Source organism: Phasianus colchicus, chromosome 15, assembly GCF_987193195.1.
Source record: "Phasianus colchicus chromosome 15, bPhaCol1.hap1.1, whole genome shotgun sequence".
NCBI lineage: Eukaryota > Metazoa > Chordata > Aves > Galliformes > Phasianidae > Phasianus > Phasianus colchicus.
Genome location: NC_143450.1, coordinates 18,279,433 through 18,302,093, shown reverse-complemented (window position 1 = coordinate 18,302,093; position 22,661 = coordinate 18,279,433). Strand labels below are relative to the sequence as shown.

General features: G+C 41.0%; 1 protein-coding gene across 5 annotated transcripts in view; it reads left to right on the top strand.

Moving 5' to 3' along the window:
* LARS1 (leucyl-tRNA synthetase 1) overlaps positions 1-22,661 on the top strand; it is a 24,697-nt gene extending 2,036 nt beyond the window's left edge. For 4 of the 5 annotated variants that reach the window (XM_090151164.1, XM_090151165.1, XM_031598504.2 and 1 more), the window contains exons 3-32: positions 1,076-1,163; positions 1,814-1,894; positions 2,655-2,795; positions 3,131-3,292; positions 3,932-4,044; positions 4,400-4,463; positions 4,962-5,029; positions 5,375-5,600; positions 5,808-5,895; positions 5,996-6,072; positions 6,711-6,764; positions 7,600-7,740; positions 8,372-8,449; positions 9,300-9,385; positions 9,475-9,540; positions 9,634-9,716; positions 10,059-10,197; positions 11,653-11,865; positions 12,469-12,526; positions 13,447-13,510; positions 14,088-14,271; positions 14,523-14,613; positions 15,343-15,483; positions 16,047-16,187; positions 16,283-16,393; positions 17,434-17,544; positions 18,878-18,982; positions 20,066-20,161; positions 21,101-21,233; positions 22,214-22,661. In XM_090151164.1, coding sequence (XP_090007290.1) covers positions 1,113-1,163; positions 1,814-1,894; positions 2,655-2,795; positions 3,131-3,292; positions 3,932-4,044; positions 4,400-4,463; positions 4,962-5,029; positions 5,375-5,600; positions 5,808-5,895; positions 5,996-6,072; positions 6,711-6,764; positions 7,600-7,740; positions 8,372-8,449; positions 9,300-9,385; positions 9,475-9,540; positions 9,634-9,716; positions 10,059-10,197; positions 11,653-11,865; positions 12,469-12,526; positions 13,447-13,510; positions 14,088-14,271; positions 14,523-14,613; positions 15,343-15,483; positions 16,047-16,187; positions 16,283-16,393; positions 17,434-17,544; positions 18,878-18,982; positions 20,066-20,161; positions 21,101-21,233; positions 22,214-22,419 — 3,372 coding nt within the window. In that variant the 5' untranslated portion in view covers positions 1,076-1,112 and the 3' untranslated portion in view covers positions 22,420-22,661. The remainder of the gene's footprint in view (positions 1-1,075; positions 1,164-1,813; positions 1,895-2,654; positions 2,796-3,130; positions 3,293-3,931; positions 4,045-4,399; positions 4,464-4,961; positions 5,030-5,374; positions 5,601-5,807; positions 5,896-5,995; positions 6,073-6,710; positions 6,765-7,599; positions 7,741-8,371; positions 8,450-9,299; positions 9,386-9,474; positions 9,541-9,633; positions 9,717-10,058; positions 10,198-11,652; positions 11,866-12,468; positions 12,527-13,446; positions 13,511-14,087; positions 14,272-14,522; positions 14,614-15,342; positions 15,484-16,046; positions 16,188-16,282; positions 16,394-17,433; positions 17,545-18,877; positions 18,983-20,065; positions 20,162-21,100; positions 21,234-22,213) is intronic. The other variant, XM_031598505.2, reaches the window with a different exon arrangement.

Sequence of the window (22,661 nt, the reverse complement as noted above, 5' to 3'; positions counted from 1 at the left end):
TCAGTCATGGAGGAGCTTTTTCAGTGTGACAAAGTGGGAGGTCAAGCAGTGACTCCCCCAGGTAGGAGCAGAGCTCCTTGTTTGAGGTGAGGCCATTCCCAGGGCATGGCTCTGCTTCACCGAGAGGGGTGGTTTCACACTCAGCTTGGGTCCTGGCACAGGCTGACCTGTTTTCCTTGGCACAGAGATGGCTGTAGACCAGCTGTGTTTCCTGGTTTGATTTCTGCCTGAATAACCCTGAGAAACCTGTTTGAGAGTGAAGCTGTGGAAATACTGAGTGTGCTGAATCCCTCCCCGATCAATAGAATGGCTATTTACAGTGTGGGAAGACTTGTGAAGCAGCACTAGTAGCTTGAGTGGGTATTGTAGTGAAAAAATGGCAGCCTTGGCAGCGTGAGTTACTTCTTATCTTGGGTTAGTTTGGCTTTCCTGTATAATAACTTAAGTGCTCTAACAAACAGCACCTTCTTGAACTGTAATCTTTGGCAAGCAAAGAAATGACTTGGCTTTTGTTTTTGTGTGTTTCTGAATCAGAGATGGTGTCAGAAGGGTGGGTCCATGCTGTGGGTTGGGGTAGAGTGCAAAGATGGAGGCACTAATTGCAAATGGCCTAATGATCTAGAAATTATGTTAGATGTTTTGGAAGGTCAGTAATCTGTATTCAAAGTGCTGTGCAACAATATCATGGTTGATTACTATCAAGTGGTTATATGCAGTGTTGGAGTGGAAAAGCTGAACTCAGTGGGAGATAAATGATTTCTTTGAGCCTTTGCAGCAGTTCATCTACAGAATCGGGACTAGAATTTTACATCTGGGAACGTGTTGCATTTAGTGCAGAGCTTTGTGATGTCAGTCCTATGAAGCTACGAGGTTGTTTTATGAGGTGACTAAGCCTGTTGTCATAGCAGTGCTTTAAAATCAGGCTGTTTTTGCAAGAATCAAATTATTTTGATGTCACTGTGTGCTGATAATGCCCGAACAGATAATGATATTAACTGTGTTGTTTATGCTTTTCTTGATGCTCGCTTTAAAGCTGATTGCATTGGGTGTTCTAATTCTTTGAATTTCTTCCCAGTAAAGGGAAGTACTTTGTTACTTTTCCTTACCCCTACATGAACGGCCGACTTCACCTGGGACACACGTTTTCTTTATCCAAATGTGAGGTAAATGTTTTCCTTTGCCAGTACCCTTAAATGCTACTTTTGAAATAGCAAATGCTTCTTTGTAGCTAACAGACTGCCTCGCTAAGTGCTTTGTAGGCTTAATGATGATGTCTTCCTGCTTTCTTATTTTTCCCATATTTTCAGTAGGAATAGTACTGTTTGGGGGGAGAAAAGGGTTGCATGTAACTTGTGTAGTTCTAGGAAACTGGACTGCAGGTGCTGCTTTTTCGGAGGTCGGAGGTGTTTAGGAGATGTTGCTCCTTATTTCTTGTCTAGCTGCTGACTGGCACAAGCATCACAAGGAGCCTTGTTGCCCTCTTTGTAAATACAGTGCTCTGTTTCCTACTTTAACAGGCTTTAGATAGTATTGGATAGGATTCCACGAACTCCATCTTTTCTTTGCATTCTTCTGTAGTCTAAAGCAGCCTCCTGGGAAAGGATGGCAGGTTTGTCCTGATGTGGCCAGGCAGTGCAGGTCTGGTAGCAGGATGGGTTTGCACCTTTGTTTCCTTCAGCACCTTTGTGCATGCTGCCTGCTGCATGCATCTGCCTTTCAGTAGCTTAATGGGAGGAAGGAACGTATTTCCTTTTTGGGATGGGTGCTGTTTTAACTTTTTGTCATTCTTTTTTCATTTTTCCACTTTATGTAGTTTGCAGTTGGATATCAGAGGCTCAAGGGGAAGAACTGTTTGTTCCCATTTGGTCTGCACTGCACTGGGATGCCCATAAAGGTAGGACTTGCTAAGGGGTTTTACCTCATGCTTTCCATTCTTAGAGGTATGTGGAACATTGCTTTCTGTCAGTGCAGAACATCATGGTGATTTATTCAAAGCTTTATCAAGATAGTGTGATTTGAAACCTGGCTTTGTAGGAAAGGTGTGTTCTTTACTTGAACTATGCAGTATGACTTCCAAGAAAATGAAGTTTTCAAAATTCAGCTGAAGCACTTTTTTGTTTGCAAGTTGTAGCAGGGATGCAAAGTCACAGCTTGAAGCAGTGATGGAGCACCTGGTGGGGAAGGCTGGCCCAGCCCAGGGAAGCTCAGGTGTGTGCAGTGTGCCTGAGTAAGTGGAAGGGGTGGAGCCAGGATCCATTCCTGCCCAGCCCTCATTTAAGGGCTGGCAGTGAAGGTGAGGGCATCTCTTGCTGGAGATCCCTGCAAGGCCTGAGGCCTTCCCAAGGTAAACAGCTCTATTCCTTCATTTCTGCACCTGTGACTGCTGTACTTGGGCTCGTTCTCATTTGCTGTAGCCAAAGACTTTGTCACCCTGCTATTATTGCAGTACTTTTCATCCTATCCTGGTATTACACAAATCCTCACTGAACATCTTCCTGCCATCACGGGCATTTTTCAACTAGAAAGCTCTTCTAGAAGTTGATGCAATGTCTGGAAAAAGTTTGTGTTGTAGTGGAAAGCACAGTGTCACAGTAAAAATCAATTGCATCATAGATATGGAGAAGTGCTGACAGACTTCCAATAACTCTAATTAGGCTTGTGCAGATAAACTCAAAAGAGAAATGGAGCTGTATGGCTGCCCACCTGAATTTCCTGATGAGGAGGAAGAGGAGGAAGAAAACTCTGCTAGAAAAGATGAAGAGATTATCATCAAAGATAAAGCAAAAGGAAAAAAGGTAAAGTTGATCAAACAGGGATTGGTAGCTGTGTTCTCAGAGCTTCCAGTTGTGTAGCACAGCCTGTTCTCCCTCCTTCACGCTCATCAGAGAGAAACGGGATGCAGAACTTAAATTGTTTTTCCAGGGCAGCTCAGCACTTTTGATGTTGACTTGAGGAAAAATGCCTCAGCTGCATGGATCAAGAGATAACATTTTGTTATGTGAAAACTTTACAATGAGCTGATGTACTGTAGTGATCATATTAGCTTCTATATCTGGAAATAACTTTAATGGGGGGGGGTAAGAGCACATGCAGGTATTGCCAATGTGATAACGTCTGATTGTCCTCTCAGAGTAAAGCTGCTGCCAAGACTGGTTCTTCCAAATACCAGTGGGGAATCATGAAGTCTTTGGGTCTGTCGGATGAAGAAGTGGTCAGTTTCTCTGAAGCTGAGCACTGGCTGGATTATTTTCCCCCCCTTGCTGTCCAGGACCTGAAAAGTATGGGATTAAAGGTAACTTAGAAATGTAAAGCTCAGTTCTGAAAGCAGCCATATTTGTATTTCTGAATATGGTTCTGTTCCTCTGGGACTAGAAATCATCTGCACAATAAAGACATTATTCCAGAAATGTTTCTATTATTTATGGAATTATTAATTTAATCTTTTAATATTAATCTTTTAATAGTCTTGTGTGATTAAGTGCTTTCTTGTCTAGAGAGTATAAGTTGTGTGTCAATCATTCCTTGAAACAAGAATCAGATGAAGAAATTAGGGCATTCTTTTCTTGTTTCCATACTAAGTTACCATTTTGTAATCAGTGTTGACAGTAGTTTTAGGAGTAATGATATGATAATACCTAGAGATAATTGTCCTACTGATAATAAATTTTTAAAAACAGATATTGAGAAACAGTGATACTGAAATTTAGCTTTGTTGATTGGTTAAAACTTCTACCAGACTTCTAAAATACACAGTTGGCCCATGAGGCCTGGAGTCGTGCATGTCAGCTCTCAAAGGCTGAGCATGCAGACTGCTTAACTGCCTTTTTAAGCGTGCACCATGAGTGTCTTATTTTAAAATTAGTGTAGTGTTTTGTGGTTCCTTCAATTTCTTTATTGTTTGTACTTAGTAGAGACTCCTATGCATTTCCAGGTGGACTGGAGGCGTTCCTTCATCACCACAGATGTTAATCCGTACTACGATTCCTTTGTGCGATGGCAGTTCCTAACATTAAAAGAAAGAAATAAGATTAAGTTTGGGAAACGGTAAGGCTGCTCTGAATTCACTGTGAATGTGGATGAACTGAGTTTGTGAAAGATGGAATGCTGTGACACCGTGTTTGTAACTCAGATTAAACTAAAAGGCTTTTATTTCAAATGCCCTATGGGTGTGAAAAGGTAGGGTGCTTATTGTGCTGAGTTTGTGAGATAGTCTGCTTGTGTTTTAGTTTTACCATAGCTGTCAATTCAAGGTTAAATCAATACTGACAGCTCATGCAATAACTGTCACTGGCATCTGTGGATAGCGAGTTAAGCAAAATTTGAAGATATCCTTTGGGCTCTCCCTTTGATGAAGGTGATTTTTCTCTATAGTTTATAAATGCACACTTTTACTTTTTAGGTACACAATTTATTCTCCAAAAGATGGGCAGCCTTGCATGGATCATGACAGGCAAACAGGAGAGGTAGTGTTTTCAGTTGTTTTCATGCATTGCTTGTGGTTCTTATCTACTGAAAGGAAAAAAAGCATCTTGGAGCAAAATGTATTTCATACATTCCAAACTGCCTGTTCTCAATTGTTGGTACATGGGGAAAATTGAGTGAACTCCACTACTGAGAGTACTTATCTTGAACTGCAGATAATATTTTCCATTGTGATCATTGCTTGTGAGTATTTGTGCTATCAGCATTGCTGCAGCATATCAACCTGTTGAGACATAAGCTTTTATTTTGTTGCTGAGATAGCTGCTTTCATGAGTAAATTTTTGGACAGAGGTATAAAACAGATCCTCTCTCTTTAGTCTGCATTTTATGAAGCAGCATTTTGTTTCAATAGAGTTGTGATTTACTTTGACAAAAGCATTGTTGCCTTAAATAGCATTTAGGTTACTACAGAACAGTTTTTCTTTACTGCTGGAGTCAACTTCATGTATTGATTGCTGCATTGTTTATGTGAACTGCAGGGTGTTGGACCTCAAGAATACACTCTAATAAAAATGAGGGTGTTAGATCCTTATCCAGCAAAGCTAAGGTAAGTCTTCAATCCATAACAGCAAGTTGCATCCCTCTTATGGCCAAAAGTGACCATTAAAGTAGTCTGGTTTGCCTAATGCGGGACTTAATTTCATCCTGTTACTTCTGTCACTTCCTGAACTTGGTCTCTGCTTTGAGCTGCTGTATTCACTGAGCTGTGTGGAGCTCAGATTTGAGTTGAAACAAGCAGACATGCACCAAATGAGAAGCAAGCCCTGCACTGAATTTAATGAGCCAGTTAGGAAATGCAACATATAGTTCATGTTGGCTTAAGAGCATGTTCTGTGTTACCCTGAATGTTCTTATTTTGGTGACTTATAAAATGCTTTTCCCCCCCCGCCAGTGGCCTGAGAGGAAAAAATATCTTCTTGGTGGCTGCGACGCTCAGACCAGAGACCATGTTTGGGCAGACCAACTGCTGGGTTCGCCCAGATATGAAATACATTGGCTTTGAAACTCTGAATGGGGATATCTTTATCTGCACCCAAAGAGCTGCCAGGAACATGTCCTACCAGGGCTTTACGAAAGACAGTGGAGTTGTACCTGTTGTGAAGGAACTGATGGGAGAAGTAAGCATCTTGCAGCTTGCTGGCCAAGTCTTTTTCTTTCTATGAAACCTGTACTTATAAAGGTGGTGGTAGAATTCTACATTTACATTTTCCTTGTAAGTAGTTTTGGTAGATGAACTCAGCAAGTTTAAATGAGTATCAGCAGGAAGAGCTTGCTTGGGCTGAAAAAATGCTGTTTTTGTAATTATATTCCTCTGCCCCACACAGGAGATTCTTGGTGCTGCACTTTCTGCACCTCTCACCAGCTACAAAGTTGTGTATGCTCTTCCTATGCTCACAATCAAGGAAGATAAAGGTAATGCAGCAGCAGCAGCTTGTTGAGGTCTGTTTGGTGCACGCTGTGCATTCAGTATGTCAACTGATATTTTATCTGTTGCATCTTTTTCTTTGTAAAGGAACGGGAGTGGTCACAAGTGTCCCCTCTGATTCTCCAGATGACATTGCAGCCCTGAGAGATCTGAAAAAAAAACAGGTTCATCTCTTCTCTCAATCACTTCTGTTTTTATTTCAAAGGTGTGGAGGGACAAAAATGGATATTCAGTGGATAAAAAAAAAACTCCTTTTAATTGGAGTTTTGCTGTCCCTAACTTCAAATCATTGTAGTTAAATGAAATTAGAACTAGCTGAGCTCAGTCAGGGTTTTCTTCCGTATTCAAGAAGGATTTTGAATGGGAATCGTGTTGCTTTTGTCTTAGTGTGCAGAAGAGGAATGTCAGTGAACTAGAAATGATTCCTGTTGTGGAAATGAATTTGAGATGAGAACTCTATATGAATTTCAAATGAATCTTAAAGTAGCTGTGGCTGTTACAGCTTCAAAAGTGATCACTGTCTAAACAGCTGTCACTGGCTGCTGAGTTTTTGTTGCACTCATTTTCAGTGGTAATGTGTTTTCCCATCTTTAGATACGTACATGTTCTGATAGTCACCTGAAAATTAAACAGATTCAAGTCAGATGTGTGGAGTAGTGAGCTGGCAGAGCAGCAGTTTTGTTTGTTTTAATCTAAAATAGCATGTATGCAAAAGAGCTTGGGAACAGATAAAAACCTTCTAAGGTAAATTTTTTTTCTTCCATTCATATGCTGTGTTTTTTTTCCCCTCTAACTTTCAAAGGCTCTCAGAGGGAAGTATGGTATCAGAGATGAAATGGTCCTGCCGTTTGAACCGGTGAGTTCACCCACTTGGTGCATCTGCAGTACGTGTGGTGGCTTTGTGCTTCCTGATGAGAAACGTGCCAGGATGGTGCATCTCTTCCAGAACTTTTGTCTGAATTCTCTTCAGCTGAGAAGCTTAGAGTGATGTTTTTGTTTTCTTACAGTTGTTGTCTGGGGGCTGTTAGCGGTTGCAGTCTTTTTTTTTTTATTCTGTGTTATAACAAATGTACAAAAGCATTTTTTTGTGGGAATTACTATCATTATCCTGATAGCCTGTTGGTTACAGTAATAATCCTGTCTTCAAGGCAAGATATAAAGGACTGAAGTTACTTAACTATTAATGCAAATGATGGCTGAATCAGTTTTTGTTGGAAAACATAGATTGCTGATAGAGCTGTCCCAGTGTTCTGTGTTGGCCTTGCTTCCATGGGCCAGCTATAGTGCTGGTACAGTGTGATATTGGCATGATATGAGGAGATAAAACTGGGTTATTGCCAGTGGGAGAGCAGGTGAGGGATCTCGTAGGAGACATCAGGAACTCTTGACTCGTGCAGGATGCAGTAGAAGTTGGCCGTTGCCCTGACACCTCCTGCTGGTCAGTACTGGTTTTTGCCCTGCTGTCATGCAACACGTTTAGGTAACATGTCAAAATTGCCTTTTCTCCTTTTGTCATCACTTGTTCAAACTCCACTGTCAGCTGCAAAACAAGATAAAAATACTAAATACTCATTTCTTATAGAGCTCATCTCTTTTCCTGAAGAGAAATCTGGGAGATGAATTCTTGTGTGGATTTTATTACACTGAGATGATTTGAAGTAAATACCTGATGCTGTTCTGTTAATTCTCAGGTGCCCATCATTGAAATCCCAGGTTATGGCAACCTTTGTGCTCCATTCGTCTGTGATGAGCTCAAAATCCAGAGCCAGAATGACAGAGAGAAACTTGCTGAGGCCAAGGAGAGAGTATACCTTAAAGCATTTTATGAAGGAGTAAGTAATGAAGGTGATTCTGCTTAGTTTGGGAGAAAAAATTCCCAGGGCAAGAATTAGAAATAAATAAAAAAGACAGGAAAGGGGGAGAGGTTTCTTTTTCACCAGTCCATTTTTTGTTTAAAACTTCTATAGTTGGAAGAGTTGTGTGGAATTGAAGGAGAATGGAGAAGTGTGTGACTTCAACTTGAGGCTCATAATTTAGTTTTTTTTGGAAATGGTCCCATTCTGAGGATCTGATCAATGTTGTTGCAAGTGTTGATTTGGAAACTGGTATAAAAAGATAGCAGTTTTTTCTGTCTGTGCTTACGTGATGGCTTACTGTGACGTATTCCTCAGGTCTGTTTTTGTAAGCTGGCAACAATTTGAATTTCTGCCTAGCCCTGACTGATTGCCTGTGTGCATGCTGATGTGTGCAATTTATTTTTAAGGAAAAGATTGTTTATTGAGGAAACAAAACCAAAGCAAACCACTGGACAAATGAACAAAAAATCTCCAAAAAGCAAAAGCTTGCTTCCTATTTTTGCTTGTCAGAGATAACAAAATGGCAATTATTGCTGGGTCTAAAACCTACTGCACCTCCTTCTTGTTAATTTAAAGTGAATAAACTCCTCTGACTCATCTTTTACAGGTAATGTTGGTGGATGGATTTAAAGGACAAAAAGTTCAAGATGTCAAGAAACATATACAGAAGATGATGGTGGATAATGTATGTAGTAGTATGCATACCTATATGGGATGGATAGCTAAAGCAGAGACCTTATTCTCTGCTTTATCTCACAACCTTATCAAGGAAATATTTTAGTCTCATTATCATATTTGATATAAGGCAAAGGTACTGAAAATGTAGTATCTGAACTGTAAGTTGTCTTCAAGTAAAAAGTAAAGGATATTGTTTATATGGAGATACCCCTTCTGGGGTTCATCAAGCAGAGAAGGAAGGGTAGTAAGTGAAAAATGAGCATGTCATGTCCAGTAACGTTTTCCTGATGAGGACAGCAAGTGGGACGGCATCTGTTAGTCTGTATTTGCCTGTTATTGCAGCACTGTAATCTTCAGATTGTAGTATAGCACTTTGTACTACTTCATGCTGCAACAGAATGGATGGTCTGGGAAGGCAGAATTCCAGTTCTACTTTTTTGCTTTCCCTGCCTCATGTTTTTTTTTGTATTAGCTGTGACATACGTGTGATACATTTTAGATTCAGCTATGAATAACTCCTTACAAAAAAAAAAAACAACCCACTAAGCAGTAATTGGTAGGGAGGTGATTAATGAGTAATTTTTGCTTCTGCCCTCCTTGTCATTGTGCATGGTGATGGTATTCACAAAATTATGTGACCTGACACATCTGAGAGGTACACAGTCAAATATTATCTTCATTTTCTGGAAGGAAATGCTGGGGCAGTGCAGTAATGAAGCAATGTAAGAAATGCTGTAAAACAGACTGGAATTAAGATGATATACATTTTAGTGAAACGTGAGGATTTGCAAGACTTTGTAAATGTCTCAGATCTTAGCTTTATTGCCCTTCCAGGTGTGTAACATCTCTTCTTGTAGGATGAAGCCATGATTTATATGGAACCTGAGAAACAAGTGATATCAAGGTCTGCTGATGAATGTGTTGTGGCCCTTTGTGACCAGTGGTAAGTGAAGCAGAGGTGTAGTTAAAAGTCACTGTTAATTTATATCCAGAGATATGGTGTTTTTTAACAATAAAATGTTCTGACCATAGGTACTTAGATTATGGTGAAGTGGAGTGGAAGAAACAGGCATCGGAGTGCTTGAAACAGCTGGAGACGTAAGTTATAAAAGCAGATGTGAAGAGGAATTGATTGTTTGGTGGTACTCAGAGTGCTGGGAGGAGTGGTTATTAATAGCTTGCTTCTTCCAGGTTTTGTGAAGAGACTAGGAGAAATTTCGAAGCTACTTTGGGCTGGCTACAGGAGCATGCGTGCTCCAGGACATATGGCTTAGGTAGGCAAAGCACTCCTTTTCTTTCTTGGTGCTTTGTAAGCATGGTATTCATTACATTGTTTGAAAGGCTGAAGTGCTGTCTAGAATCCAAAATGGTATAGTTGAGTGTAGAGCAGACTTAACCAACTTAAATCTAGATCCAACGTCCCTGAGAAGGCATAATGTATCTTGTGAACTCGTGTGGTACAGAACTTTTTCTTGGGCAGTTTTGGAAGGGATTTCAGCAGAAGAAACTGATGGCCATTTCTTTAGCATCTCCCTAAATGACAACTGCAAAGTGTGAAAGCAGGTGCTGCAAGCAAGGGGTGGTACTGTCTGATACCTGGCTTCTGCCTCTTCCAGGTACCCGTTTGCCTTGGGATGAGCAGTGGCTGATTGAGTCTCTCTCAGACTCCACCATTTACATGGCCTATTACACAGTAGCTCACCTGTTACAGGGAGGTAACCTGAGAGGTCAGGGAGAATCTCCTCTAGGCATCAGGTAAGGAGAACGTAACACCATTTTGCTTGTTCAGTTGTGTGCTTCTCTTCTGAGTTGTTCTGACAAAGACTTGCCAAGCAGACTCATGCTTTGCTTTTGTGTTTTTAAAAGCATCACTGTCAAAACTTAACTTGCTGATAGCTATGTTAAAGCAGTGGTGTAGAAGGAGGAATGAGGGAAAGAGAATGTAGTGCTGTCCCCAGAGAGAAGGGGAGGAATGTCCTTGAAAGCAGGACTGCATGTGAAGTAAATAATCTTTTTTAGTACTTGTCTGACTTGCCTTGAAATGGTCCTCCCCAGGTGTTTGAGTGATTTATTTCGGTGGCTGCTGAAGTATCTCAGTTCTTGCTGAGAGACTGCTGTACAGCTCTGAAGAATTTTATGGTTCAGTGTACATAGAGCACAAGATCAACACTCCAGTTTTGTTACTGCATTAAAAGTTGGTAACTCTTACAGGCATAGAGCCCTCCATCCATAGCCCCATGTGGAAATGCTCAAAGTTGAGAGGGACAAAGCATTTGTTCTGAAATAGCTCTCAGAACTGCTCTGACCTTTTAGATGGAATGGCTGAACTTCCAATGATGAATATCAGAGGTGATGAGGCACAGCTGGTCTGGAATTTAAAACAAACAAAAACCACAAAAAACCCAACCCCATGGCATTCTTGTCTTGAGTGTTATGCTCTAATTTTGCCTGTTTGGAGTAGTTGCTTTCTGGAGTAGTTCACACACTGTGGAATTGCGTCATGCCTTTTTTGATGCTATAACTAATCTGAGAAGCATTTCCAAAGTAATGTGCATACAAACAGAAGTAATTCTGAAAGGTTTTCATTTGGGTTTGAACCTTTCTAATTACAGAGAGCTTACCAACATGCTAGCCATGCCTGGATGCAAACTCTGATGTAATCATTCTTAGCACTGAGTTACAGATCTAACATGGTTAAGTACGTAAAATTACAGTGTACTATTGCACAAGTGGATAACATCTTTCTTCTTACTACTAAGAAGTGCTTTTTGCTGAGACTCTGTGGGGTAGGGTAAGTGAGGGCTCTGTGGCACATCAGGTGCTATTCGGATAAGCAACCTTAGCACCAAACATAGAAGTGAGGACACAGCATACACTAAAGCATAGAACAATAAATACCAGAGATAAAGCAGTGGAGTGGTGCACAGAAGAGTGTGTTAGACTGGTGGTGTTGTCTGTCATTTGAATTACTTGTTTAATATGTACAGAAAGTGCTTTGGATCTAGAATGTGTTCCTTTCTGCATAATACAGGGCAAAGCACCTCGAGAAATGTTAAAAGATGGTAAACATAAGTTTGAAATTATTTGGTTTGAGATGTGTCAAGTAATGTCTGGTGGACTCCCCTGAAATGGTAAGAAGCCAGAAATAAAACTGTAGAATGAAAACTATTTCTAGTGCAGGCTGAGCAGTATTTTCATTCAAACTTGCAGAGCGAATCAAATGAGCAAAGAAGTTTGGGATTACATCTTCTTCAAGGAAGCTCCATTTCCTAAAACAGAGATTCCAAAAGAGAAGTTGGACAAGCTAAAGGAAGAGTTTGAGTTTTGGTATCCTGTGGATCTCAGAGTATCTGGCAAAGATCTTGTTCCAAATCACCTGTCGTACTACCTCTATAACCATGTGGCAATGTGGTCGGATCAGAGGTAAGTTTGGAAATGATGCAAAGCAGGTGTGCAGGAGATAAAGCTGCAGACCCTGCATTGCATGATGTTATGATGTGCGACACTGATAACAAAAATCATAGAACCATGCAGACTCTTAGCAAGGTGTAGTTCCTGTGCATGAGAACACAGTTTATATTTCCTTGAATGTCTATCTAAAAGTTGTATAAAATTCTGCATAGGAAAAGCTATTTCCTGATTGTTAAATATTAAATCTGCTTCCTCCACTGACCAACAGACTTTTGCCCAACAGAATACAGAATAGCTCTCCCCAGTGCTATTGGATAGTGCTAATGACTGAGGTTTTAAATTACATGTACCTGAATAGAGGAAGGTGGTGTAAATGAAATATAAGTGTGGAAGCAGGGCTCCCTGCTTTGTATTTCAGCAATGGTAAGCCCTGCCCCTTATATTGTAGTTCTCCTCATTTTCAAAGACATTCTTTGACTTCTTAATTTTTAAGACACCTCCCAGATACTTTCTTGAAGATTCTACTTAAGGTGTTCATCCCAAACTGGAAAAAAACAGTTCATTTTTTGAAAGAGAATGTGTTTACTTTGTAATATGCTTTGTATCTTCAAACAGAGAAAAATGGCCAGTCGCTGTTAGAGCAAATGGACACCTCCTTCTCAATTCTGAAAAGGTATGGTGAGGTTTTGCGTATGAACCACTTGTGGATGTTCAAGTAGGCCCTTACCAGACTCAAAAAAAAAAGAAAAAAAAAATCCATATGAAGATAAAAGGAGGAAAGTGAAAATTCTAGTTCTTTCACTCTTACCTTCCAGGTTTTCATTCACCAGAGGTGACTGGAGGGACAGAAATTGCTGTTCCTCCATTGCTGCTTAACATTCTTCTGTTAGCTCTTCTATCACTTGATTGGTTTAGTGAAGATTTCAGAGAATTTCTGTGATGTTTTAGGATAATGAAAATGTAGTAAAACAAAAAAAAAATCATTCTGCTTTCTAGCTTTGAGGCCTGGAGTCAGTGTAAGAAGAGGAAATTTTGTGTGCATATCTTGCTAACGCATATGAGTTCTGAAACTGAATTTGAATGTAGAAGTGCCTGAGCCTAAGAATTTGGCCTTGGAGATTGTCTGATGTGAAACCAAGAAAGCCGCTATGATCCTTCTTGAAAAACTGATGCAGGATAAGCTGAAAATGCTGATTTTGAAGTAGTATTTAATTTTCAGGGATTGGATACGAGTAATTTCTGGAACTGAGTTTTGGTGCCAGTTGTCCCATTTTCCAAAACCTGAGAAGTTTTGGAGTGGAACCCAAATGATCCAGGAAGCAGCTGCAATTTCCATGAGTTTATAGTGTATGGCTACCTTAGTAATTACACAGCTTGCCCGAGTCACAAGCTGAGTTCAGTGTTCTGGATCTGTGCTTGTGAAGGTCAGTCTGTTTTTGCAGTGTGACCTGGCTCAGATTTACCAAAGTTCCTTTGCTCTAATTCATGAGAAAATACTTTCCTACTGTTTTCATCAAACTTTTTTTCTGTTGTCTTGCCTGTCCAGTAGTGGACTTATATATGAGAAAACAAAGGTTCTTCTATTTCTTTCAGATGTCTAAATCTACGGGCAACTTCCTTACCCTAACTCAAGCTTTGGACAAGTTTTCTGCAGATGGTAAGTATATTCTGACCTGTCTCTGTTATTTCAGTGATGCCAAAATGAGAACTCATGTTTTGCTCTCAGAGGAGCAGTGGGTATATTGGAGTATTGCATTGCAATAAACCTACCAGCTGGTTTTGTTTGAAAAGCTGAGCTGTGTTTAGAAAATTGGGATGTGCATTAATGGAACACCTGTTTAAATCAAGACCTCCTCCCAGGTTGAGGTCTTCTGGAAGATGAAAATATCAGACAAATGCTGCTGATACATGCTGTGTGTTCCTGTGTCCTGTGTTCCTCCTTGCATCCTCCTGGTGGCTCTTTTTTTTTTTCTGTTCCAACTTTGACAATGTCAGGCTCCTGGTTCTTGCTGTCTGTTTGATTTGCTTCCTAAGGAAAACGGTGCTCATCTCCTTGGTAAAGTGCATCCTCTGAGACATCTCTCTGGTTGGCCAGGCAATTTGTAACAGTTTCACATTTGCATTAACATGGAATTAAAAGTTAGTTGCCAATGCCTTTGAGTCCCTTGCCTCCCGCACCCGCATCTACCAGCTAATTGCAGACCAGCCCTGTTGGCTAATGTGATTTCCCTCAGGAATGCGTTTAGCCTTGGCTGATGCTGGGGACACTGTTGAAGATGCCAACTTTGTGGAAGCCATGGCTGATGCTGGGATTCTTCGTCTCTACACATGGGTGGAGTGGGTAAAGGAGATGATTGCAAACAGAGACAGTTTAAGAAGTGGTCCTGCCAACACCTTCAATGACAGAGTCTTTGCCAGGTACTGTGTGAAGGCTAATAATACAGCGTGGTACGAGCTGGTTTTCTGTTTTATTTTTTCTCTTGCAAGGATTGTCTTTGTAGTAGTCTTGTGGAATTCATTAACTTACATTTAAAAACATTTCTTAAATTCACTTTCAGAAGAGCTGATGTGACTGTGTCGTACTGGTGGCATTTGTTGCATAGTTCTGCACAGTATTCCTATTAACAGGGTGGGCTGTGCAATAGTGGTGTTTTCACTTTCCTCCCTAGTGAAATGAATGCAGGCATAAAGAAAACAGACCAGAATTATGAGAAGATGTTGTTTAAGGAGGCTCTGAAGACTGGCTTCTTTGAATTTCAGGTAAGAGTTCTCGTTATAGAAAAATAATGCTTGACATTTATTGCTTTGTGTGGGTTTCTTTTGATCCTGATGTCTGTGATCCTTAACCAGACAGCTGAATTGGAATTTGAGTTATATCAAGAAACCAATTATATATTAAGACCAATTAAGCTTAATTATAAAGGTCTGTTTGTGGCATTTTGCGGAGGCCTGGAGGAAGACACCTGTGATGTTGCATGTAGACACTACTGAGAAGAATGTTTCCTGTCTCTAGGCTTTCAATAAAGTTTCTTTTAAGTAATCCAGATAACAACAGAATTTTCTGGAAATAGTGCTTTTGATACACTCCATAAACCACATCCAGAGTGTCTGCATTCCACTTAACAAGTTACAGACACTCCTTTCTGTGGTTTCTCTACATTTGGGAAGGGGGTTAAATAAGCTGAGTTGTATGCATAATGATCATTTATTGCTCCTCTTTGTACTCATTCGTATCTGTGAGGGTATTTCGGGGTCTTTTATATCTGTTCTAATTAACACTAAGGTACTTCTTGTAAAGTGAAGTTGTCAGCTGACACATTCACAGTCAGATACTTGAGAAAAATGCACTACTTCCAATAATCTGTTATTGAGTTCTAAGCTCCTTACGTTCTAAAGGCATCTCGGAGCAAACAGCTGGGTGATCTTCCTTTCGAGTGCTTCTCCGTGGCAGTTACTGAGTTAATGGTGGTGATGTTGGCTTTCTTCCAGGCAGCAAAAGATAAATACCGTGAGCTGGCGATAGAAGGGATGCACAGAGAGCTGGTGTTCCGCTTCATTGAAGTTCAGACTCTGCTCTTGGCTCCTATCTGCCCCCACCTGTGTGAGCACATCTGGTCACTGCTGGGAAAGGTACTAATGGATGTTTGTTTTGTCATTTGATTCAGATCTAAGGTTTAATTGATTTTTAGGCTGGTGTCAGACTAGTAGATTTCATTTGTTTGCAAGTAGGGGAAACATCTATCCTATAATGTTAATGTATGAATTGCCATGACAGGACGTGTGTGACAGCAGGTATGTTGTGTTAACCTGTATCTTTGGTTACTGTAATGATACAGGTGACTTTAATGCAAGTCACTTTGACTAACTTCATACACAGGAGTGATCTAAAATTAATCTGATAACAAAATATTCCTGCATCTATGCATGGAACAGCTGCTTTTGTGCTACCAGGTAAACTGGGGAAACAAATCAAGTGAAGTTATGCATCTGTGTGGCAGGTGTGCTTGTGTATGCAACACAAATAAATGCACGTTGGCTGTGTTCTTACTCTTTACGACTGAGTAATGGATGAGTGCTCATTGAGATTCATACTGCCTGAACTTCTGTTTCCAGTCGAGCTGTAATTGATTGAAGGACCACCAGGTACATGCACGGAGATAAAAATGCACTGTAATTTCTTCCCTTCTTAACAGCCTGATTCCATCATGAAAGCCTCCTGGCCAGAAGCTGGCCCTGTGGATGAGATCTTAATTGGCTCTTCTCAGTACCTCATGGAAGCAGCTCATGATCTGCGACTGCGTCTCAAGGGCTACATGGCACCTGTGAAAGGAAAGGTGATGTGTAACAGGTCATCTAAGTGTGCACAGTTGGTAATTCTGCATTGCCTCCTCCCTCCTGATGTTATGCATCTCTTCCTTCCTTTCCTCAGAAAGGTGCTAAAGAACCTTCCCAGAAGCCTTCTCACTGCACCATCTACGTAGCCAAGAGCTACCCTCCATGGCAGCACACCACCCTGTTGGTTCTGCGCCAGCACTACCAGGTAGGAGTTCTGTGGTTTTCTTGGGCTGCTTCACTGCTTTATCTGTAAGGAAGCTTGTAAGTTGTAACTTGCTACCAAATTACTTACGTGTAAAGTGAGGTAGTTTTAATTTCTTCTACAAATGTCCAAAGAATTTTAATGCTTAATGAGAACATTCCAGGGTGTGTCATTAATTCAACAGTATGTCCATATTGCTTTTGGCTGTTTCTGAGTAAAAATGGGCCCATGTTCTCTTACATTCAAAAGGCTATCCACTTGTTAATGTGGAAACACAAGCAGTGTTTCTGAGGAAATCTTACTGACCAAGAGATTAATGTTGCCTTGCTGCACAAGTGGGCTTAGAGGTGTTTTCTGCTCCTTAAGTAGGCACATGCTGTTCAGTGAGGAGGTTGCAAGAAATATGTTGAAATGCAGAACATGTGTCCTAAGTGCAAGAAATTCATTTCTCTAGAAGTGGAGAAATGTGTTTCTGACCCAGACTGCTGGGTGGCTTTCGCCTTGCTGGTGAGCTGTCTTCCTCAGCATTGGAGCTGACACCTTCTGAGTCAGGACTCTCATAACTTGCAGTATTAAATCGATATTTCTTGTGTGAAACTTGTCTTTTGAATATTAAACACTGGGAATTCTATAGCGTTTCTTGCATCAGCATTAAATTCTGCAGTTCAGTCTGGTACACTGGATGGGAGTAATGGCAAATACCTGAGCTGTGAATGTAAAACAAACGAGGAAACTAGTGCTTACATATCTGCTTGAGGGTGGACTAATGCATTTAAGATGCACTTTACTTGATAATTTAGGTACACTAATATGTTGTTGCAGACAAGATTAAAGAATGGCAGTAGATATCCATGGGTTTTGGTTAATTTTACATTTTAAATGTTTTTAAAGGGATAGGAAAATGATTGTATGGAATCAATGATGATAACAGTCCTTGATGGCATTTTGGTAAAGCATTGAGGATATATGATAGTAATGGGAACATGTTGTGGTTTGTTTTTCCTTCTGATCCTTCTACTTAATGGATATTCATCAATATTTAGGTCACTGGAGGCCAACTGCCAGACAATAAGGTAATTGCCAGTGAGCTTAATGCCCTGCCAGAGCTGAAGAAGTACATGAAGAAGGTCATGCCTTTTGTTGCCATGATTAAGGTAAGTGTCAGAGTGACTGCTCTCATGCAGAAGGCGGCTGATGTTATCCTGACCTTGCACAAAGTATTGCCAGCAAGTTGAGGGACTCGGTTCTTCTGTTCTGTTCTGCACTGGTGAGGCTGCACCTGCAATACTGCACCTGGTTTTGGGCCTCGCAGTACAAGGGAGACAAAGAGCTACTGGAGAGTTGCCAAAAATATGCCTTCAGAGGAAAAAGAGAGAACAAAGCAGCTGCTGTAAAGTTTCCTGCATAAGAGAAATTTGTAAAAAGAGGTAGTATTTCATTAGATCAGCTCATATGCTTGCAATGTATCAGCCAAACTTTCAGTCATACAAGCAGATCAGGTCTGAAATGTACCTGTTCTTTTTGTCTTTAGCTTGGCAATTAATGATTCCCTTATGCAGGGAATGGTTTGGCATGCTGAGACTTACCCAACACTTCATCCGTGTGCTTTGAAAGAAGAGCAGTAAGCAACTGCATATAAATACATAAAGAAACACTTAGATGAGTGTGAGCTTAGATTCCCTGGACCAGTATGTTCTCTGAAACAGATTATTCAGCAGTTCCAGGGTATAAGAAGCATTTCTGCTTGAGCCTCCTATTTGTCAGAAGATAGGGCTTTGTGATTTACTAAGGGAAGTAATTCACTGTTAGTGCAGGGAATCTTGCACGTTACACTGATGAGGGAGCCATGGCCATGCTGAGTGTGGTGAAGCAGAGCTTCAGAGGAGACAGCTGACTGAGCGTGTGGAAGCCAGAGACTAATTAAATTCCAAAGAGGAAGCTCTGTTTTACTTCAATAAATAAAAAGTGGTTGTTACATTGCTTTTAATACTTTGGCTACTGTTGCTGTTGGTTTCCTATACTAATTAATTTACCTTTATTTTAACATATAAAGTGGTTGTTATTTCCCTGCAGAGAACTGTTTTATGACTGTTGTGAACGTGTTCAGCTGTTGTATGCTTGTTCTTTATTCTAAACTAGGTCATAAGACTGAATTTCATGCTGTGAAACAGCAGTGAAGTGCTGACTTATTGGGAGAATTCTCAACTCACACATTAAAAGGAGATTACAAGTGACAGAATATAAAACACCTTTGGAGTTCTGTATTAAAGATGTGTTATAATTGCTCTTACTCCTCCCATCGGTGTCACCAGCTCCCTGTAGAAGATACCCTGTTACAGGAGAATTATTGCTTCTGTGCCAGCATATTGTGCCAGCAGAGAGCTTGCATATTTTAAAGCCTGTTCTTTTCATAACTAATGTAGATTGCAATTTCGAAGCATCATCTTGCAGTATTAGATGGTTTTAATCCATTTTTTCTTCTGGCAGGAAAACCTGGAGAAGAATGGCTCCCGTGTTCTTGATCTAGAGCTGGAATTCGACGAACGGGCAGTGCTCATGGAGAATATTGTCTATCTGACAAATTCCCTGGAGGTTAGTTTGTATTGGTGTGCTTGTTACTTGGTTCTTACTGGGATAACTGGAGGATCAGCCTCTGCAGTGCCACTTCTGAAGGGATGCTTTTCTCTGACCTTATGTTGTTCAACTGAAGGAATTAGGACATGTATCACTGGGAAGAATGGTTGCAGTCCTTAGCCTGGAGTCCTCAGACTCTGGCAATGGCACACGTGAGCTGTAGCAGATTACTTCACTCTTTTCAAAAGCTGAATCTGGGGAGGGCTTTTAAAACTGTTACGAAGTAAAATGGCAGTCCAGAGGAAGTTATGCCTGCTTACTATGATCATCAGAATACATAATGAGGGGAGAGCTTGGGCAGGTTTATGAGAAACAGCTTGTTTCAAGAGTTCAAAATTTCAAAAATACAAACCACAATTTAATTGTCTTCAGTTGTGCAATGTGAAATAAAAGTGGGTCCATTGGATTTGTCCTGAGCAAAGTCTAGAGCTAACAGTGCCTGTTTTAAACGCATGTGTAAGTTTGCTATCTGTGATAAACTGTGGGAGGAAGGAGATGTCCTGCTGCACAGTGGGGCTTTCATGCAGGAGTGTGTCAAGATACATAAGAACTGAACTGCTTTGTCACACACAGTTCAGCAGGAGTTGTCACATTCAGAACCTTGGCACAATTACTGTTTCTGGGTGAGCTGGGGGTGGCTGGCTATCGGCTCTATGAAAGACTTGGTTTATTGTGGGATGTCAAGTTCAGTGTGACTGTTCTGCTACTGCAAATGAGCCATGCTGTTTGTTGACCTAGATGAGAAGGAGTTACCTGCACAGGATGTGATTTGGCAAGCCAAGGGAAGCCATCCCTCCCAGCTCTGCTGATCTCAGACTTGGAGGATGTGTGTCAGTGTTCTGCCCTCCTTATTGTCCCCCACACCCTACCCCCAGTGTTAGAAAGGCTGGTGAGGAACTGCAGCTTGTTGAGCAGAGGACATCAAGAGCGTTGGTGTGAACTTCTTGATGTGCATGGAGGTCTGGTAACTCCTCTTGTTCCCTCTAATGTGATCAAACTCCTCTTGATTCCCTCCCCTCTCCCTGCCTGCCTTTCCTGCAGCTGGATCACATTGAAGTGAAGTTTGCTTCTGAAGCAGAAGATAAAATAAGAGAAGAGTGCTGTCCTGGAAAACCATTCTCTGTATTCAGAACTGAGGTAACCAACAGCAACAAAAAATCAGATGTTCAGATGTTGAAGGTCTGAAAAGTGGAGTACAAACCAACCCACAAATGTGCCATTTGAAAGTTTACTTGGAGATGTAAATAGGAACTTTTGCTCTTAACACCCTTCAAAACAGGAAACATTTACTGAAGCAATTGCTGTTTCTTTTCTATGTATGCTGCTGTAAATGGCCTTCAGGTGCTTCAGATCAAATCTTTCAATTGTGCTGGCTGGAAGGCTGTTAAATGAGTGACTGAGCATCAGTGTGTATGTGTGTCTTTTTCAGTCACGTGCCTTGCCTACCACCCTTCAGATAAAGTAGACTGTGCTCCAGCTAAAACATGGGCCAAAAAATAGAGAACTGAGAGCTCTTGATCCTACTGATCTGAATTTCACTTCTCTGCTGTTATTTAGAGCTTCTGGTGGTGCTATGTCTGTATGTAAGGCATCACAAGCTCCCATGTGAAACTTCATTTGCTGAGTTCTGTAGTGTCTTAATGTTCTCAGTGCTCTCCTGTTAGTTTACAGTGTGCTAGTAAATGGCATTCAGTTGCATAAAAATCAAATACTTAAAGTATCCTTTCAGCTCTGTTGTGGAATTCTGAGAGCACTGGTCAGTAATGCATGAGATCTGTGAAACTCCACAACAGCAGTAACAAATGTGAATATTTCTAGCTCTGATACTCTTCAATGGTAAAAATTTCATGGATTTTTTTTCCTTAAATATGTCCTAAAAAGTCACATACCCTGCAGCTTATATTCTAAAGATTTGTGTAGGTGTTTCTGTTCTGCCACTGGCATTCTGTGCTGTGCAGTGAAGGTGATCTGTCTGGAACACTTGGAGATGGTTGGTTTGGTTTAGGTGCATATTTCCTCTGAGCCTTGAATCACAAACATGGATCCCCCTCTAATTGTTCATTAACTTTCTTACAGCCCAGTGTGTCTGTGTTTTTAGTGAACCCTCAACCATCAAATGGCCACTTCTCTACAAAAATTGAGATTAGGCAAGGAGACAATACAGAGACTGTGATCAGGCGCTTAATGAAGATGGACAGAGGCATCAAAGGTAAATACTGGAGCTGACGTACATGTGCCCATGCTGATCAGGTTAGCACTCTGTGCCTGCCTCATAACACTGTGTTGATGTCAGTATGGGTGCAGTACAGGTGCAGCTATGGCTCAGAAAGGTCTCTGCAGAAGGAAATAGCTTTACTAAGGGAACAGCAGCTGTGGTTTTGTTGAGGAGTGCAGAAAGTAAGAAAGGAACAAATCTGAATCACCGTGGAGCTGAATGTTAGTGGAAAACTGGGCTGAATCCAAAAGCTTCTGACAGCAGAGATATCTTTTCCTTGTTTTTCTGTAACTTGTGTTTATATTAATGTTTATCTGTCAAACAAAGGTAACCACTGGATGGTGATGCACCCAGGGAGGAGTACATGATAACTTGTGTAGCAAAATGCATGCAGAGGGAAATGTGCTGTACACATAGTAAATGTATATCTAATGCCCTGCTGCAAGGTGAATATTTTGAGATCATTGGGAAGAAGTGACTCTTTCCAGCTCTGCATCTCTTCCAGAAGGTGTCACTGTTCTGTCGGTGGACAGGAGAGAAAGGCAGTGCTTGGAGGAAAGCATTACTGAAAGATACTGGGCTTTTTTTCTGGTCTGCTCAGCAATCTTCTGTTGGTGTGAATTTGAAAAGGAATTGTATTTCACAAAAACTCTCCCCTGCTTCTTTCCCCTGGTCTCTGAAATTAATTCTTCAAAACAAAGGCACTGCTAAGTCATTCACAGCTGACACGAGAACAGAAAGGCAGATGTGCTTGGAACGTGGCCTTGGGACTTGGGGATAGAACAGGCAGATGCTGTCTCTGCTACAGTTTGCTGTGTGACCACTGAATGGCATCTTTTAATGGGTTTAAGTCTTTGAGAATGTGTTTCCTTGGAGAAGATCTCTGGCAGTACCACGTTCAGTGCTGTTGTGATGAGCTCAGTATCACGGTTTGTGTGTGGATGTGTCCTCATTAGCTGCTGGTTGTATTGCAGATCTCTCTAAAGTGAAGCTGATGAGGTTTGATGATCCAATTCTTGGGCCTCGCCGTGTTCCAGTCCTCGGCAAAGAAGAAGCAGACAAAACTGCTATTCCAGAGCAGGCAGTTTTCCACATCGACCTGGCTGAGAAACGTGTGTGCGTCACAGAGAGCGGCCTGATGAGGGACATAGGTGACACCATTGTGTATCTGGTTCATTGAACTGCCTTGTGCAGCTTCATCCCTGGCTGAGAGAGCTCGTGGAGTGACTTTGAGAGTATTTGTGACAAAGATGTGAATTTGTTCTTCAAAAAAAAAAAAGCCCCCCCACAGAAAATGCACCTTTTTTGCATGCAAACTTATCTCTACTCTTTAAAATGTGGATATAAGGAAATTATTTTCCTTTGGACCTTTGGGTTTTTTGGAAATAAACAATTTTTCCAAACATTAATGTGGCAGATCTT